We start from the raw sequence: 16,938 nt of genomic DNA on the forward strand, positions 1-16,938 counted from the left end.
CTCCAGTACGGTCGGAATACATTTCCAGTGTGTTGGAGTTGTAATGAAAAATGTGTCCCGCCATAACGAATCCTTTTTCTACACACCTGCCCGTCCTGCTTGGCCCTTCGTCAGTGGTGTTACCGAACGGTGTGGCTGACTCGCGGTTCGTGCAACAGTGCCTGCCGAACCATTCGCTTTGTAGTTAGTCGTCGTGATGGTGTGCGAGCTCATCGATTCCTTCCTCTAGGCCTTTTCTTCCTCTTTTCACACATTCTTTAACCACTCGGAAGGGTGTGCAGCGCAGAACAAAAAGGACTCCTTCACTGACTTAAATTTTCGGGGTAGAGTTATTTTGATCCCTTGTGGCTCGTTTTTCCTCTCCTTCACCCGGTTTACCTCACACACTACACTAAACGAAAGCGATGCGTGTAAAATGAAGTGTGTCCGCGTTCGGGCTGGAAAATGTAGGTGAATGTCTTGAAAAGGACTCGAAGACGATCGGAGTTAGTTTTAAAACACGTAGCCGATCTCGCTCGACGAGCTGATAAAAGCCAAAATAACAACTCGCGCTTTCCCAGTCCAGCTGCACTGTGTGCGTACGTGTGCGTGTTTTTGTGTCCATTTGCTTTTAAATAGTAGAACGAAACAACCGTTAAGTGACTGCGAGACCGAATCTCTCCGCGCATAAACACAATGCAAACAGTGCTCAAAATTCTACCTCGAAGGCACGCGATCATCAGGCACGTGGAATAAGGGCCTGAGACAGTTGACACAGTAGACGAGCACGCATGGTTAAGGAACGAGGCAAAAAAAAAATCATTGAAAGTATCAACACCACAACGGATAAATAAGTACAGCTCAGCGTCACCATATCTTCAGTTACAAGTAGTAGAATGGCGGCAACAGCATGTTCTACAGCGGCTACACCTGGAGGAGGAAGCAGCAGTCTCGGTGGTGGAGGAGGAGGTGGAGTGGCGAGCATCAGCACCGTTGGAGGAATTGGGGGTAATGGAGGAGGAAGCAGTAGCAGTGGAAGCAGTAAGTACCGCACCGCTAGTCCTTTTTTGCACCTTCTTTTCGATATAGCAATCTGCTTCCTGCTTAGTGTGTGAATGTCCTTATTAGACGCTAGTCGTGGTTTGTAGCTTCGCTATCGAAACATAACTTCTCTTGACTGTACCCCAGAATCAGTGTTTGTGTATTACCAGGCTTGTTTTCAGGCTTCCTGTTAACACCCAGCACCAGTACCAGTAGTCGCCTGAAGGGACTTAATTGATAATTAATATTTCACGAATGTTGAATGACTACGGGCCATTCATGTTTGAACCTGATGCTTTCGCTTTGAGCAACATGAACTCAGCATTCCTTTCAACTGAGACATTAGTCTGGGGAGGAAATCTATCGAGGAGGTTAAATATAGCATGTACACAGCAGAAGCAACGAAAATTAGGTGACGTGATAGTCGACATTTGATCCGTCAGCACCCTTTCACGGGCTTTGATGTACTCGATAGCGCTACGGAATGGCCAGCGTTTAATCGCCATCAAATCTGAACTGAAAACAACCACTGCTACTAGTGATGGCACTGTACTAAAAAACTTTCACGGTATAGTTTCATTAATTAGGATGAGTAAATGTTTATATACTTCTTATAACGCTAGAAGCATACTTGTTAAAGCCAGTCAGCCCTGTGGTAGAGGCGATAGCGGCGCCGATCTTCATACAGCAGGATTAGAGTTCAAATACCATCCGGATCGTTCGCCTGACTACCGATGAATATAATACCTGATTACCAATGAGTCTAGTAAGCCCTTTGTCGAGCCAAGAAGAGCAAGAAGATAATGGTAGGTGGTCGTGTACATACAAGCCGATCAATATGAATAAAAAATAACAAAAGTCAAGTGGCTACTGCTATCAGATACTAGTTCGCTTACTAGAGGAAATCTGCATCAATCAACTTTGTCTCAATTGAACGATCAGCAGATAATAGAATTTCGAATAATATCTACATACGTAAATTTTATTAGTCCTGCCACGGTTAGCAGGATGTTCATCCAGATAAAGAAAAGAAATCAACTCTATCTCTATGCAACTAAGGTTGTAGGATCCTTGCAAATTAAACACCTGGTTTTATAATACAACCGGGAGCTAATTCATTCTTTTTGTATAGTTGTAACCTTCCATAGTATGTTCTCTCTATCATTTATACTAATGTAGTATGTTACTAAGTTAACTGTTTCAAACAACAGCCCTGAGAACCTTGGAAAAGCTGTGATGTATAACCTTTAGGGAATAATTATTCTCAATCATTTTGTAGTTCCACTGTGGAAAAACTGAAACTTTATAGCATAATGAAGCCAACTAATCACAATGAAAGTGCTGCTCAATTCTACCCTTATTGCAACTTATAACAAAGCTGGCATAATTAAATAGCGTTCAATCCAACACGTTGCCTACAATTGAACCATTAGTATCTCCCCATCGCTGGCACTGTTTCTTGGGGAAATTGTATTTTCCTCCTGACAACCGACATAAGCTATTGTGGTTGCTCAACAATTACCACAAGCTGATTAGGAAAAGTCGATCGGATGGAATCAATGGTACTGGTATGCTGAATAATAGATTAGTAATAAGCTTAAGGGCATGGATACGAACATTCGTACTACACGTCCCAGAAGAAATAGTGTTTAATAAAACAAGCTTTGCGCAATATGTGGATGAACAAACAAATGAAAAATTGTGTTACTTTTAACAATAGAATCTTATATTGGCACATTAACTAATACATGCTGAATACGCACAATAAACTATGTAATACTTGAAGTATTAGTAATGATTTATTAAAAAAAAATAGTTAGTTCAACAGTATTGCTAACTATTTGTATGGACGGTGGAATCATCATCGCCGACTCTCATTTATAATTCGACACTCTAATCGCGAATTCGGCATCACCCACCGGAAGACCGCAACCATGAGATCATACAATATTCAACGTCCTTTAACACCCGGAGCACGGTCTCAGTGTCGCTACCAGTACCATTTTCGTTACTAGGCAGCAAGGAAGTTTTATCGCGCCAGAATTCCAGCTTTTAGATCTCGGACTTAACTCGCGTGCGTACGTATCATGATGGTCAACCGTGTGGCTTCTCCGCCCCTAAGGGGGACGAGTTTTTGACTGTACCCTTTGTAGTAGGGATACGAGAACATTTCAACCAACCGCTCGTAATGATAACAACTAGAGGAAAATAAGTAAATGTATTCAAACGATCCAGCATGACGCAACAGTTGCCCAGGGAATCGATAGCAATGCTTCAATACCGTTACAAAACTGCTCGAATTCCACAGTCTTCGGATGGAAGTTTAAATAGTACACAAGAATTATATATTTTGTCTCCGTTCAGAATGTGGCAAAGATTTTTGTTTTCCGGAAGGGCTATCCTTCGACACTAGTAGCATAAAAATAATGAGTCCGATAGACACATCTTTTTCGAAATTGTGCCACATGCTCCATATTTTGTGTGCACGATAAGATTACGTTTGTAAGGGGTACCATGGAACTCCTTCTTTACATCAGTTGGTACATAATTTATTGGGTCATTGCGAAGGTTCCGGATCCTGTTTGACGCTTACTATTTCAACCCTCAGGGAGTATTCGAGCTTTGGTTGGTAATTTAACTTTCGGACGCTTTTCGTATGCTTCAATTCGTTGCTTTTGGTTTCAACATAATAGAAACCATGTATAGCTAAACTGTCATCCGAACCGTTCCTTATTTGTTAGAAAAAAAAACAAACTCATTGCTCATAAAAAGCTTCAGTTGCGGAACGATCTTGGGAGAAGTATCGCTTATTCAAGGTCGGATAGTGCAGATTGAAAATGTAATTCGATTTGCGTATGTCCGACCGATCGATGCGGCACACTGTAAATGAACCATCTTTTTGAACGATAACATTTGGATTCATTTAAACACGTTTGAACCAAGGGAGGCTTTACATCACTATTCCGCCCATTTTTAATGAAGTCACATATTATAAGACCAAAAACCTTGTGATAAAATCATTTTCAGTTATTTCGTCACATATGTTCTTTTGTAACAAAACAAACAGCATCAAATTTCACACACAAACACGGTTACATTTTACCTCATTATTCCAGAAAATTTATAAACTCAAGTCGTTACGGATGGAAGCGTTTCGATCAAAAGTACAACAGTTCGATTCGATTTCTACTATCAGAACACTTGTAAAGAAGTAAGCTTCAGTTGTTGTTACACTGCCCAGTTCGTACACAACTATTTCAACTTTTTATCAATCCTTTTCCATTACTCTCTCAAAAGAAACTACTGTGGGCTGATTATTAAGCCATCATTTTCATCAGTCGTTTCAAGCGTTTTCGAAATTTTGTTCCGAATCTACCGTGGTTTGAGCATTGAGAAAGATGCTGTTTTTCAGCAGGAAGTATGCTATGTTGGCCAAGGTCAAATATGTTTTGGACCGACTGTTCTACTGTTGTTGTCCTTTTATGATATCCTTCTCTTAAAGCACTATTTTGTGGAAAGTATTTGAACGATTGCAATTTTAAATTACATGGAATCTAATGAATGGATTGAGTGAGTTTCTAATTTTGGTTTACAGAACCAAGGCATGGACGTAATTACGAAATAAAAATAGATAAATAACTAAATTAGTTTTACAGCAAATAATTTCAAAACCATTCTATGTTATTCAATTGAGCTTTTAAATTTACAACTGTAAGTTCCGAAACTGATATTGATTTTTTCGCGCTTCATTAATTTCCTAATTATATTCATTGTAAGTGCCAGTGCCAAAGCGATATCGCTTTTCCTGTATCGCTCATCTCTCTTCTACATTCAAGAGTAGAACACATAAGCATTCGTTTCATTCATTGCATCAGCTGAGCGTGCCTGCCGGTGCTGGAGATTTTCTCCCTTAAAAAAGCACCGGCTTGAATACACCAGCGCCAGTTGGAGCATAAGCGGAAAATTCGGAAAACGCGCCAATCGCTAACACTGGCTGACTGGCGGAAACATTCTATCATGCAGCGCCAGTTGTTCCGATTCTGTTGTTCGGCTCAGTTTTTCTCCGTCTACGGAACAGAGCGGACCGACGTGATTCAACATTGCACATGTCCGGTATCAGTATCCGGGACCAAGGGTGCTGATGTATGGTGCTGTGATCCTAGTGCGTGCGTGTGTCTAGTGTGTGCAAGAGAAAGAGCAAATTATGTGTGGTACCATGGTACGTGTGAAAATTTCTCACCAGCGTGAAACGTTGCCATTTGAAAAACCCGGTGCATTCGGAATATTCTAGTTTAATTAGGTTTCACGTGACCACTTTAAAAAAATCGAAATAAAATCTTTTTTCGTCATGGTTTGAACGTTCAGGAATACATCGTGAAAATAGCAAAGAAAATCTCCTGAAACAGTAAATATTACAAGCAAGTAAGTGAGGCACGAAACCGTCAACTCGTCACATCATTAAATCTGAATTACCCGCTCTTTGGCGCACAATGTTTTGAAACCAGCCTTCGTAATGACTCTTAAAGACCAATTGTCTTCTAATGGCAAGTTTCGATTCGGACTTCTTTCACAATCCTCATTTGATTTACTTTCATTGTTATCTGGTATTTTGCTTTCACGAAGAAAGAGTAGCACAAAACACTGAAAGAATCTTTCAATAAGACGCTATCTAACCATCCCAATGGATTTTTTTCATCGTTCACCATCTCTCTTCTCTTTTTTTGAGACGCTCAAGATTTTTTAAATGTGGGTCAACTATACTTCCCAAACTTCTACAAGCTTGAAGAACTCAAATTCTTCATATCCTTTTTAGGTCAATCGAATCCATAAAAAGTGTGCTTTTACGCCACATTTCACAGTGCTTATTCGAGAGAAACTCTTTTTAGCTTTTATTAACAATATTTTGCCGCTGGTCGTTCCGTAAGGTATGACCCACGCATATTTTTCCCGCTTTGCAACAACCGAATATACACCGTGAGATGACATTTGTTTGGCCATAATTGGTTTGCCCATTTTAACCAGATGAACATCGAAAGAGAAGAAATGGAGCGACCGGTTTTTGTTTTCCTCCGAAACACAATCTGTAAGTCTTAATTTATTAGTTCTCTGTTTCCTCCAGCTGAACTTTGACCTTCTAGTTGGGAAAATATAGGCTACCGGCGTATAGTAATGTGACACTCAACTCAATACGGAGCGTTCCATATTTTCTCCCAGGCCTGTCATGAGAAGGAAAATGACGTGAAACAGCATCCTGTTCATGTTTGTTGGTTTCTCTTTCAAGTAGAGAACGTTTATATTTACCAATGTGATGATCACAATGATACTGATGATCAATTCTGATGATGTTGGTCTCAACTCTCGTTGATAATACGCGTATGCAGGAAAAGAGACACGATTTTTTCACCCCCAAAAAAAAATAGTTAGTTTTATGTTTTTCTTTCTTTCCTGTTACGAAAATGGTTGAACCCATGTTTGGTGGCTAATGTTTGATTGTTCCCAAAGCAAAACGCTGAGGTAGGAGTAGTTCTTGTCTTGTTTACTTGGCTAAGCGTATGTCTTGTGGCCTTTGTTGGTTGGGTTCATGTTTATTTTTGTCGTATCTACATCCTAAACACCATTGAAACTGCGCGGTTTTCGCCTACTGTGAGTACATTTTCTGAAATTAGTTTTTCTTTTAACTGCATCATCAGGTGATACTATTTTGAACCTAATCCCCCTGCTTTTGATTGGTTTTTTTTTTCATTTAAAAAACTCACAGCCAGATGCGGGCAATCATTTGTTTTGTGACTTCGCTACAAAAATTTAAAAAAGGAACGCCATTTAATCAAACAAACATAAAACATACAAAAAACAAAACACACTGAGCGGATTGGATGAGCACCACGTGTTGTACCTTAACGAATTCAATTTCTCATATCTGGGTTTTTTTTGTTGTTTGTATTTCTCTCTTAATTTTTTGCTCATTTTGCATTCACCACTACATAAATGGTCAACAATGCACTTCCGTTTTATATTGCAGAGCATTTCAAGGATAAACAGTAATTTGAAATTGAGACATTAATATGATACGACTTCGAATCATCTTCTCTGTAAACATTACTGCCAACAAATTTGGAATTGACAATGGATACCTTGGAGTTGATATGTCTTCTGCAACATTAATTAAGCATGTAATTCCTGCAACCTCAATCATCTTTAGGAACAATATTTACCACCTTATTCTCTGTCCATGCTACCAGGTGGTTTTTACTCTTTTTGGATTTGCTAACCCTTCCGTAAATCAACAAATGTTTGCGTAGCCTTTCAACTATGTTTGCTGTGGGCCTGACATATCGGACAGCCAATGCCAATCAAACTTTATGCAACTTGCTCCCAAATCAGTCGACCTTTTCCGCAGGACAATCGAGCCCACCTACCAAATATAGGCGTTGAATATTTAGTTTACCAAATGCCTCGAAGGTAAACCTTCTAGTCGTTTTGCAACTCGCCACAGTGCTATTTTCTTGGGTTGTATCAATTACAAAGTTTTGAGCAGCGTTTTGTTTGCTTTTCTTGGGTACTTTGTACCTTGAAACATTTCTAAATGCTCAACTAGGTCTCGATTTTGCAGTTGTGCGTTGACGATGAATCGATAAATGTACATTCAGCCGCTTTGTTTCTACTGTTAAAGTACCATCCTCCTGTTGATGCATCAGATAGAAGCGATCCTGTTGCTTCTTTAACTTCGTGGTGGACGGTTTAGCACTTTAATTATGATGGCGTTTCCATTGAATGAAGATAAAAGATAACATAAAAAAACAAACTCGATCATAACATAGTGTAGTTGTGGTTATGGTTATGGCGCTATGTCGTAATTAACCCAGCACACCCTCAACAAAACACAGCTTTTTGATGGATGAAAAAAGAGATTAAACTGGCATTCTCTAAGCAAAACCATCTCATCTTACCGAGTCTTGATTAGCTCTCAAAGTCACGAACCGCTTACCCGTTTGAGGAGAAATAATCATTTGCCCTTATTGGTCCTACTTATACTTAGCTCCTTCCGATTTTCCACCTTTTTCAATCTTTTTCGATACCTCTTAAGTGCTGCTCTCTTATGTGAGGTTTCTCTGGAAATGTTACTAAAATTACCCCAAAGAAAAAAATATATTCCGCCACCATACGGAACAGTTCGAATGTAATTTGATAATGATGCCTCGGATTCAGGACATAATAGGTACTGTTACAATTACCAACTAACGCCATAGTGGAAACTACCATAAAAGCCTTCTCACGCAAAGCTACGCAAGCTACAGTCATTTTCATTCAGGTGGAAAGTAAAATGACACAAACAGTATTCAGCAGCGCAATGTTAGGGATAAAGCAGATGCAGACATTTCCAATGTACGTGCTGAAAAACATGAACCGAACCCCATCGTTCCCCATCAGCTTTAATGTTTCCAAGTGCTCAACTATGCTGTATAATGCTAAAATATAATGTACCAAAGAATTTTTTTTGCTGTTCCATTTTGCTCGATTAAATCCTTTACAGTTTCAACCCCGCACTCACTCGGCCTGAGTGTGTGTGAGCTCACTCACTTGATGTCACGTTGTAAATGCGGTATCCTTTTGTATACACATACAGCATCTGCTTAACAGGTATATTTTGCCACATTTTCCATCATACTTTCACTGAAGCAGTAAATTAAATCCTATCAAATCAGTTCGATCGATTTAATCCTCGTGCATTTTCTTGCAGTGAGGAGCCGAGTTAGCGCTTTCTAATGAATTTTCCTGTTTACGCTATCTTTTCTCCATCGCTGTCATTACTAAATCATTTCTTGTTCGTAAACAAGATCAGTATTGTTTTCATAAAAAGAAATCAATTTATTATCCCATTACGGCCATTACGTTGATCGAACTGTTCCTAGGGCAAACCTTTGTTTTGCGCGCGTTCATGTACGCCACCTGTTGATTTTATTGGGATTTCATTGGTTTTCGTTTTGAATTCCTGTCAATACACTTAACGATCTTCACCTGGGAAGCAAACAGTAAGGCGCACTAATGGGGTAAAATAATTATAAATAAACAGCACTCGAACATGTGCATTGCAGAAGTATTGGAACTGGTTGGTAAAGCCTGATACAGCAACAAATGCCGGTAGAATGCTGTATCTCAGCGGATTCGTCTCAAATAAACACAATCATGCAAAACTCACATTCCTGGGACGGTGTCAGAGATGATTCAGCCAAAAGAGTAGTTTCCAAAGCATCTTGTTCTACTCGTCGTTTACGACGACAAGTTCTTACAAGTTTGTGACGAGTGTGGGGAAGTTATTGTTGAATTTTATGTTGGAAAACTGCTTCCGTGTAAGATTTGTTTGTTAAATAAAGTTCTCAAACAGTACTATATGCTCTTAGAGGACTTCTTTCCCAGGAATTTTAAGGATCATAAATCATGCTAGTTAAAAGTTTCTCTTGCATTTGCTGCATAAACAGAATATCCTTCTCTTTTCAATGGCTTTCCAACGCGTTTGATAAAGCATTTAAAATCACAAATTCACATAACATAAATATACAAACTACATATAAGTTGTACGTACATCAGCACTACTGAACACATGAGTTTACCCACACTGTCTGTAAGAATTTAAAAGTGATAATTTGGTAACAATTAACATGTGAATCTTAATTACCATGTTCGTTTCACAAAAGATCTCTTATTGTGAAATTGGTTTTTTCGAATCAAATAGGCTAGGCGTGAGGCGATTGGTTTTACTAATAAGTGCACCAGTTCCACCACCCGCGAGGGTTATAGCGGTCCCGGCATGTTGCATGTATTAGCGCTGGCTTTTCCACAGTTATCCAAGTAACTGATGGGGGGGGATGATCTTGTGAATTATGGCTGTTGTACTGAGCCTTATGCGATGGTTTGACAGCGATGGATACCTAATGAATGTTTTTATTCTAATATGTTCATAATTCTTCCGTCAGCGCAGAGCTACGGAACATCTTTTATCGACATTCTATCAAGATGAGTTGGCTCAACGGATCCAACCCGGTTAGTGTATTCCGTGTTTTTTGGAGATGCACAAAAAAATCTTCATGCTGTTGGAGTTCTTCTATAACAATTTTTAGAATCTTAATCAAATGTCTTATTTGCCACGAAGTAAATAAAAGTTTTATGTGTGCTTTTGTTTATATTTGTACTATGTATGTGTGTGTTTGTTTGAGAGCGTGAGTGAGAGTGTAGTAGTTTGTAGAATAATTTGAGCCAAATGAGCAACATTTTTATTAGCTTATCTCTGTACTTCATTGTTTGTATGCTGGCGCGAAATACATGAACTGTCTGCTTGTTCTTCCGCAACTCATCTATGCTTGCAAAATGTGCAACCCTCTTCCACGCTCTATCAAACAAACAAAACCCCAAACAATGCCATCCTCAACTCTGTAGAACGTTCTCGACTGAATTTAGAATCCAAATGCTCCTCGTTGCGGAAACACTTGAGCAAGTCGGCTTCGGAGCTCAGCTGTAACGATTGTGGCAGTTACGGCGATTCTCCACAGTCTTCGCCACAGCGTGCCCGTTCGGCAAACGTTCCCACCATACCGGCCGGAGTTATACAACGAACGCACGGATTTTTTAACACACTCAGGGTACGTACGTTCTCGAGTAACCACTTTTTATCCAAATTAATAGAACAACTCTTCATTTCTTCATTCTTTAGCACCGATGGTCACGAGGACGCAGTAAGGAACGAATCCGAGGGTCGCTCGGTCAGGAGCTCGAGGGTCGTCGTGACAGCCAAAGCGATTACGCGGCTGACAACAGTTCAGCAGAGCACAGCAGTTCGGCCACACCTCACCAATCGCCTCGCCACCGAGCTCAAACAATCGGAGACTCACCGCTGGCCAAAGGAGTGGACCGGAATGCAACGATGAGTAGTACGGGAGGGGTGGGGTTGATTAGTGAAGGTGTGTCTTCGTCAGGGGTCACCAATGTACTAAAAGTACTCACAACGAAGGTGGAAGTAGAGGCGACAGCAGGTCCTAGCGGGCTGGGTCATTTCACAATCGGTGGATTGCCCAAAGTTTCGGAAATACCCGGACCTAGTGGGACGTCCAGTTTGAGTCCTGCGGACGAACAACAAAGAAGGAGAGAAGCACAGCTTAGACAACACTCCTTCTTCCAACTTCGAGTACATCTAATAAGTGGTCATGGACTCGTGGCAATGGATAAAAGCGGTAAGCGGTAAATTTTATCGTCTTTTAATGTTTTAATGTTTGCAACTTTAAATTTCACTGGTTGCCGCAGGAACGAGTGATCCTTACGTCAAATTCAAAATTGGAGGACGTTTGCTGTACAAATCGAAAACAGTTCATAAAGACCTAAACCCTACGTGGGACGAAACATTCGTCGTGCCAGTGGAAGATCCCTTTCAACCAATAGTGATTAAGGTGATGACATGTTTTACCTATCATAGGGTTTCGCTTGCTAATTGGTGCTTTCCTCGAAGCAGGTATTTGATTATGACTGGGGGCTGCAGGATGATTTCATGGGTTCAGCCAAACTCTACCTCACCTCGCTGGAGCTAAACCGGGCAGAAGACCTAACGATCAAGCTCGAGGATGCCCAACGTGCATCAAAAGATCTCGGAGAGTTAAAACTAAGTGTCACACTGTGGCCAAAGACCCAAGAGGATAAGGAACAAGTGAGAACTCTATTACACTTCAGTCACACCACACTGTATCACTTCCTGTCCCGAGGCAACCAAAGTTTTCTATATGTTGCTGTTTTCTACACCTTTCTTTCCTGATTTCATCTACAAATCTTTCAATTCATTGGAATCCACACCGTTTTCCATGGACCTTAAGGTTATTTTTTTTGTACACATCACCCTCTTCAACTTAGCTGCATTCACATATTTCTACACCTGCCCTAGGGTGTGCTCGTTGTTTTCTTTCTGCTCTAAAAACGCACCACCTCCCGCCTTCCCATTTTCCGTTTCTGTTCACGCTCGAAAGTACTTTCAGCGCAATCCGAAGCTGGCCGATGCGTCACGCCGTCTGAAGTCGCAGATCTGGAGCTCGGTCGTCACTATCGTGCTGATCGAAGCCAAAGGACTCCCACCGGATGCAGAAAACGGACTGAACGATATTTATGTTCGATTTAGGTGAGCTTATTGCATTCTGCCGACTACAGACTGAATAGTGCAGTGTCTGCTTTTGATTGCCATACAGGCTAGGAAACGAGAAATACAAGTCTAAAGTCGCTTATCGCGCACGCTGGCTGGAGCAGTTCGATCTCCATCTTTTCGACGATGATCAACTACTAGAGGTTATAGTATGTGGGAAGTACAATACCTACGGAAAGTGTACCATCGATCTACGAAGTTTACCACGCGAACGTACGCACGGAATTTGGCAACCCCTAGAAGAGTGTACCGGCGAGGTTCATCTCATGTTGACAATCAGTGGGACAACAGCTTCGGAAACTATCACCGATCTAACGGCCTATAAGGAAGATTCTAAGGAGCGTGCCCTCATCCAAAGCCGCTATGTAGGTGTTCATAACAAGATGAAGCCTCCTGGAATGCTTCAATCCTAAAGCTATCTAAATTTTGTTTCAGGTATGGCACAAATCACTTCAAAACATGCGTGACGTTGGTCATCTCACCGTGAAGGTGTTTGGCGCAACCGGTCTCGCAGCAGCGGATATTGGTGGTAAATCAGACCCGTTCGTCGTATTGGAGCTAATCAACGCTCGCCTACAAACGCAAACCGAGTACAAAACGCTCACTCCGAACTGGAACAAAATCTTCACTTTGTAAGGGATTCTCTTTTATACTGACGATTCGTAAAAATCACATTACGGATTGCACAATAAATTTTACAAGTAAGCTTAAAATATATTTTTACTTTTAATATTGTCGCTTCGCTTATCTCACTAGCAACGTGAAAGATATGTCCTCGGTACTGGAAATCACTGTGTATGACGAGGATCGCGACCACAAGGTGGAATTCCTTGGAAAAGTCGTCATTCCGCTGCTACGAATACGCAATGGCGAAAAACGTTGGTACGCACTCAAAGACAAGAAGATGTACACACGCGCCAAAGGCACACAACCTCAGGTGGGTAATGAGTCCTCATGTCTAAGTCCACGGTTTATGGCTCACGTTCGAGAGATAATTATATTTCTTTCGGATTTGTGTTTTGACTCTGCTAGATTCTGCTGGAAATGACGGTTATGTGGAACAAGCTGCGAGCGGCCCTACGAGTGCTCGAGCCAAAGGAGGAAAAGCTGGTACAGCAGGAAGCCAAGTTCAAGAGACAACTCTTCCTGCGCAATGTCACCCGACTGAAGGCCGTCATTATGTATTTTATCGAAGTGGGACAGTTCGTGCAGTGAGTATTGTACCATTGTACACCACAAACCATGCCACAACAAGCCTTGTTGAAAGAATAGGAACATTCTGTTAAAGCAAAAAGGAAGTCGTTTCTAGCGATGACATCGTTGTTGAAAAGACCAAAGTTCCATGGGTTTTCACCAACTTATTTTTCCATCATTTATTTCCATCTCCTTTCTTCCTACGTTCTCATGAGAAAAAATGAGAAAAAGGAATGAAGGAAAAAAAATCTGAGCATCCTTATTACATTACCCTGGAACGTGTGAAAAAGCAAATAATATGAAAATGCTTTTCATAGGCTGCTTATAAATGCATAATGCTTTGGCATCTACAACCCTCCGTTCGATGTCGTGATTGCACGTGTTTTTTTTTTATTGTACTCCACTATTCACGACAATTTTTTTGCAGATTTGCTATTGTTTGTATTCGCATGGGGACTGCAGAAATGAGTTTCTGGTTGGACTTTTCCTTGTACTCGTCCTTTTCTCTTGTATTCTCCTCATTGATGGAGGCGCCTGGTAGCTATCAAAACACATGCTTTATCTGTCTGATTTTATCCCTTTTGCATGCTTTAATGCTGTTGTGATGACTCAATATAATCGTTTTTACTGAAATTTCATTCACGATTCTTGCCAATGATGAAATCTAACCCATCCCCTTGAAAAGAGTCAAGGATTTGATTATCAATTTGTAGCGTGCTTTCCTGCGCAAACGGTAGAGCGATATTGTAATCGATACAAATAAAATCATGCTCTCAACAAGGCAAACATCAACGTAAACAATATCCGACATTAGACCTATGTTGCGAAGACTAACCAAGAATAATTTGTTTTTTTTTTACCAAATAACCCTTCCAAATATTCCAGGAGCTGTTTCGAGTGGGAATCACCAATACGGTCGTTTATTGCGCTAGTTTTATGGGTCTGCGGTTGCATCTGGTTCGATATCTCTACCATTCCAGCCGTTGCCCTGCTATACCTGCTGAAGTAAGTAAACGGTGGTTTGTGTATTTGTTTCCTGTACGTTACAACTACAAACAAGATGCAGAATGGATTCTGCTGAAATAAAAAGAAGATCTAGTAGATCTCGAAGCGCCCAAGCAATATAAAATATTACTTAGTATGAATTATACATTGCGACTGTACAACTAACCCTTACTTCTCTGTATCATCTGTTCTTCATTTTTTGATTCCGCTGTCCGTTAGGAACTGGTTAATTCGATGGCTAACCGGAAGCTCGTCGCAATCGACTGCCGACGAGTACGACGTGGCCAGCGACGACGAAGACGAAGAGGATAAGGAAAAGGTGAAATATCGCAACAAGCCCGGAATTACATCATTATGCCTGCATAATATATGTGGCCGGATAGGGTAGTACAACAATTGCTTCATTATTTTACCTCGCTTATGTTTCAGGAGGAGAAAAAAACAATCAAGGAACGGTTGCAGGCCATACAAGAAGTGTCGCAAAGTGTACAAAACACGATCGGATTCCTAGCATCGCTGGGGGAAAGCGTTAAAAAGTAATTGACTGTTTGTTCTTCTCCATGTTTAAACAATCGATCTCAATCGTATCATATTTTATTTTAGCACATTCAACTTCTCCGTACCAGAGTTAAGTTGGTTGACAGCTTTGTTGCTACTAGCTGCCTGCCTTGTTCTACACTACGTTCCGATAAGGGTGTTGCTATTGCTGTGGGGTTTAGTAAAATTCAGCCGTAGAATTATCCGACCACACAGTGTTCCCAACAACGAGGTGCTAGATCTTCTATCTCGTGTTCCCGACGATGAGGAGATTGTAAGATGAAAATGCTAACTGTATCCTCATAAGCAATGTGGAAGCTTACATTTATCTACATTTTTAGATCATGTGGCGAGAGTTACCGCTCCACTCGACGCCCGAATTGGCCCGGCGGGATCCGCGAAAGAAGCATAAAGTGTCGTAATGTTACCAAACTACCCTGAAGCGCTACTTTAGGGATAATCTTAAAAAGGCTCTGCACGTCAGTAGGGTCAAATCAAACACAAAGGATGCGTGAAGGGGACGAATCTCATGGTTTTCACGTTTCGCCCATTACGAAGCAATGGCACCTTCAACCAGCTGGGAGTGTGCTTGGTCAGCTCCAAATACTTCCATTTTTCATTGCAAAAGCAACAACATTATCAAACAAACTTATCAAATGCTAAACTCACGCTACCTTATCAAAACCTTGGAAAATCATTAGTCATTAGAAGAACATTCATTCCATTTTTCTCTCAATTTCCTCAATACTCCTCTTTCAATCTCGTTTTCTCTCTTTCTCATTCTTTCTCGTTAGTCTTGTAGTCCCACACTAAACAGTTAGCTAGAAAGCTTTTATACTTTCTTCCACAGAAAACAAAAAAAAGTGAACCGTAACTATAAAGATACCCAAATACAACCAACAAAGAAAACGATGCAATCGACAACAGTAACTTAAGAATAGATGAAAATGGCAAAAAACGCACACCAAAATTAAATAAGAAGCCATAAGCCATGAATTCTCTGCCCTGTACAGAATGTAATAGTACACTTTAAAACATCTTTTTCTCCATCTAGATTAGAAACTGTTGCTGTGAAAGTGTCTCCTCTTGACAAGGCTTCCAAATCTTGATCCTACAATTTATTTTTCATTCATATTAGGACGGCTAAGCTGTGTATCTATCAATCCTACCTAGTTCAGCTTCAGACAAATTAGATTGTAGTTTTTTTTTCTTCGTTCGCGTAGACTTCAATAGTTCAAATTTTCCTCTTTCAACATCACAATTCACTGTTCATCGACCAAATCGATGGAAAGCATTTTATTCGATAAATTCCGTCCAACGTAGAAGAAACAAGGAAAACTAACAAGCTTTGCGGGGTAAACCATGAACCGAATATATCAAAAATGACCACTGGTGTTGTTCTGTTGTTGATTTCTGTATGGAGCGAGCATAAACAAACGAGCGAGAATGTAAAAAAGTGGCAAAAAGTATAAAACAGCGATGGTAGGTAGGCAATGATCTATGATAAGTTTCTTTGTAGGTAAAACCTTGGATAATAAGCAGTGAAATCCTTATGACCATAAAAGAAAGTGCGAACAAAGGAAGGACGCTGCTTGTTTGTTTGGCTTGCGGAAAAATGCTAATTGAATGCAATTCCATTACTACAAAACACGTTGCTTATTAGAGAGGTTGTTCAGGAACAACAAAACAGCTAGTATTGCATCTTATTGCAGATGTTGGCATCTGTTTCCTAAATCTAAGAAAAACTGCTTGTAATATAAGCAGGACAAGATTTATTTTTCATATTTAAGTCATCGTTATTCGTTCGTGTGCACCAAGAGCAAGAAGGAAACAATTTTAAGAACTATTATTGCACATACTCTTCTATTTTTACTGATTGCACCATACGATGAAATCGGTTGTTATGCATGGTTTTTGCTTTCTTAACTCGTCTTTAAGTATTATGCACTTGTGATAAGAATATGCACAAGAAAAGAATAGCAATGTTCTTCCTTTGCAAAGGATGAGCA

At 40.4% G+C, this 16,938-nt stretch overlaps 1 protein-coding gene across 3 annotated transcripts; it reads left to right on the forward strand.

Moving 5' to 3' along the window:
- The first annotated feature begins 822 nt into the window (after positions 1 to 822).
- Positions 823 to 15,477, forward strand: LOC126561557 (multiple C2 and transmembrane domain-containing protein). 3 transcript variants are annotated; one of them, XM_050217776.1, is made up of 15 exons: positions 823 to 1,020; positions 10,453 to 10,655; positions 10,727 to 11,243; positions 11,314 to 11,456; positions 11,519 to 11,710; positions 12,024 to 12,172; positions 12,240 to 12,558; positions 12,629 to 12,825; positions 12,950 to 13,130; positions 13,226 to 13,404; positions 14,273 to 14,392; positions 14,612 to 14,711; positions 14,822 to 14,928; positions 14,996 to 15,203; positions 15,271 to 15,477. In XM_050217776.1, exons 1-15 carry the CDS (start codon positions 876 to 878, stop codon positions 15,349 to 15,351), a joined length of 2,841 nt encoding a protein of 946 aa, XP_050073733.1. In that variant the 5' UTR covers positions 823 to 875; the 3' UTR covers positions 15,352 to 15,477. The 3 variants fall into 3 exon arrangements, with proteins under 3 accessions (XP_050073733.1, XP_050073734.1, XP_050073735.1); XM_050217777.1 differs by having other exon boundaries at positions 12,033 to 12,172; XM_050217778.1 differs by having other exon boundaries at positions 10,474 to 10,655.
- Positions 15,478 to 16,938: the final 1,461 nt, after the last annotated feature.

The sequence above is a fragment of the Anopheles maculipalpis genome, chromosome 3RL, assembly GCF_943734695.1.
Source record: "Anopheles maculipalpis chromosome 3RL, idAnoMacuDA_375_x, whole genome shotgun sequence".
NCBI classification, from domain to species: Eukaryota; Metazoa; Arthropoda; class Insecta; order Diptera; family Culicidae; genus Anopheles; species Anopheles maculipalpis.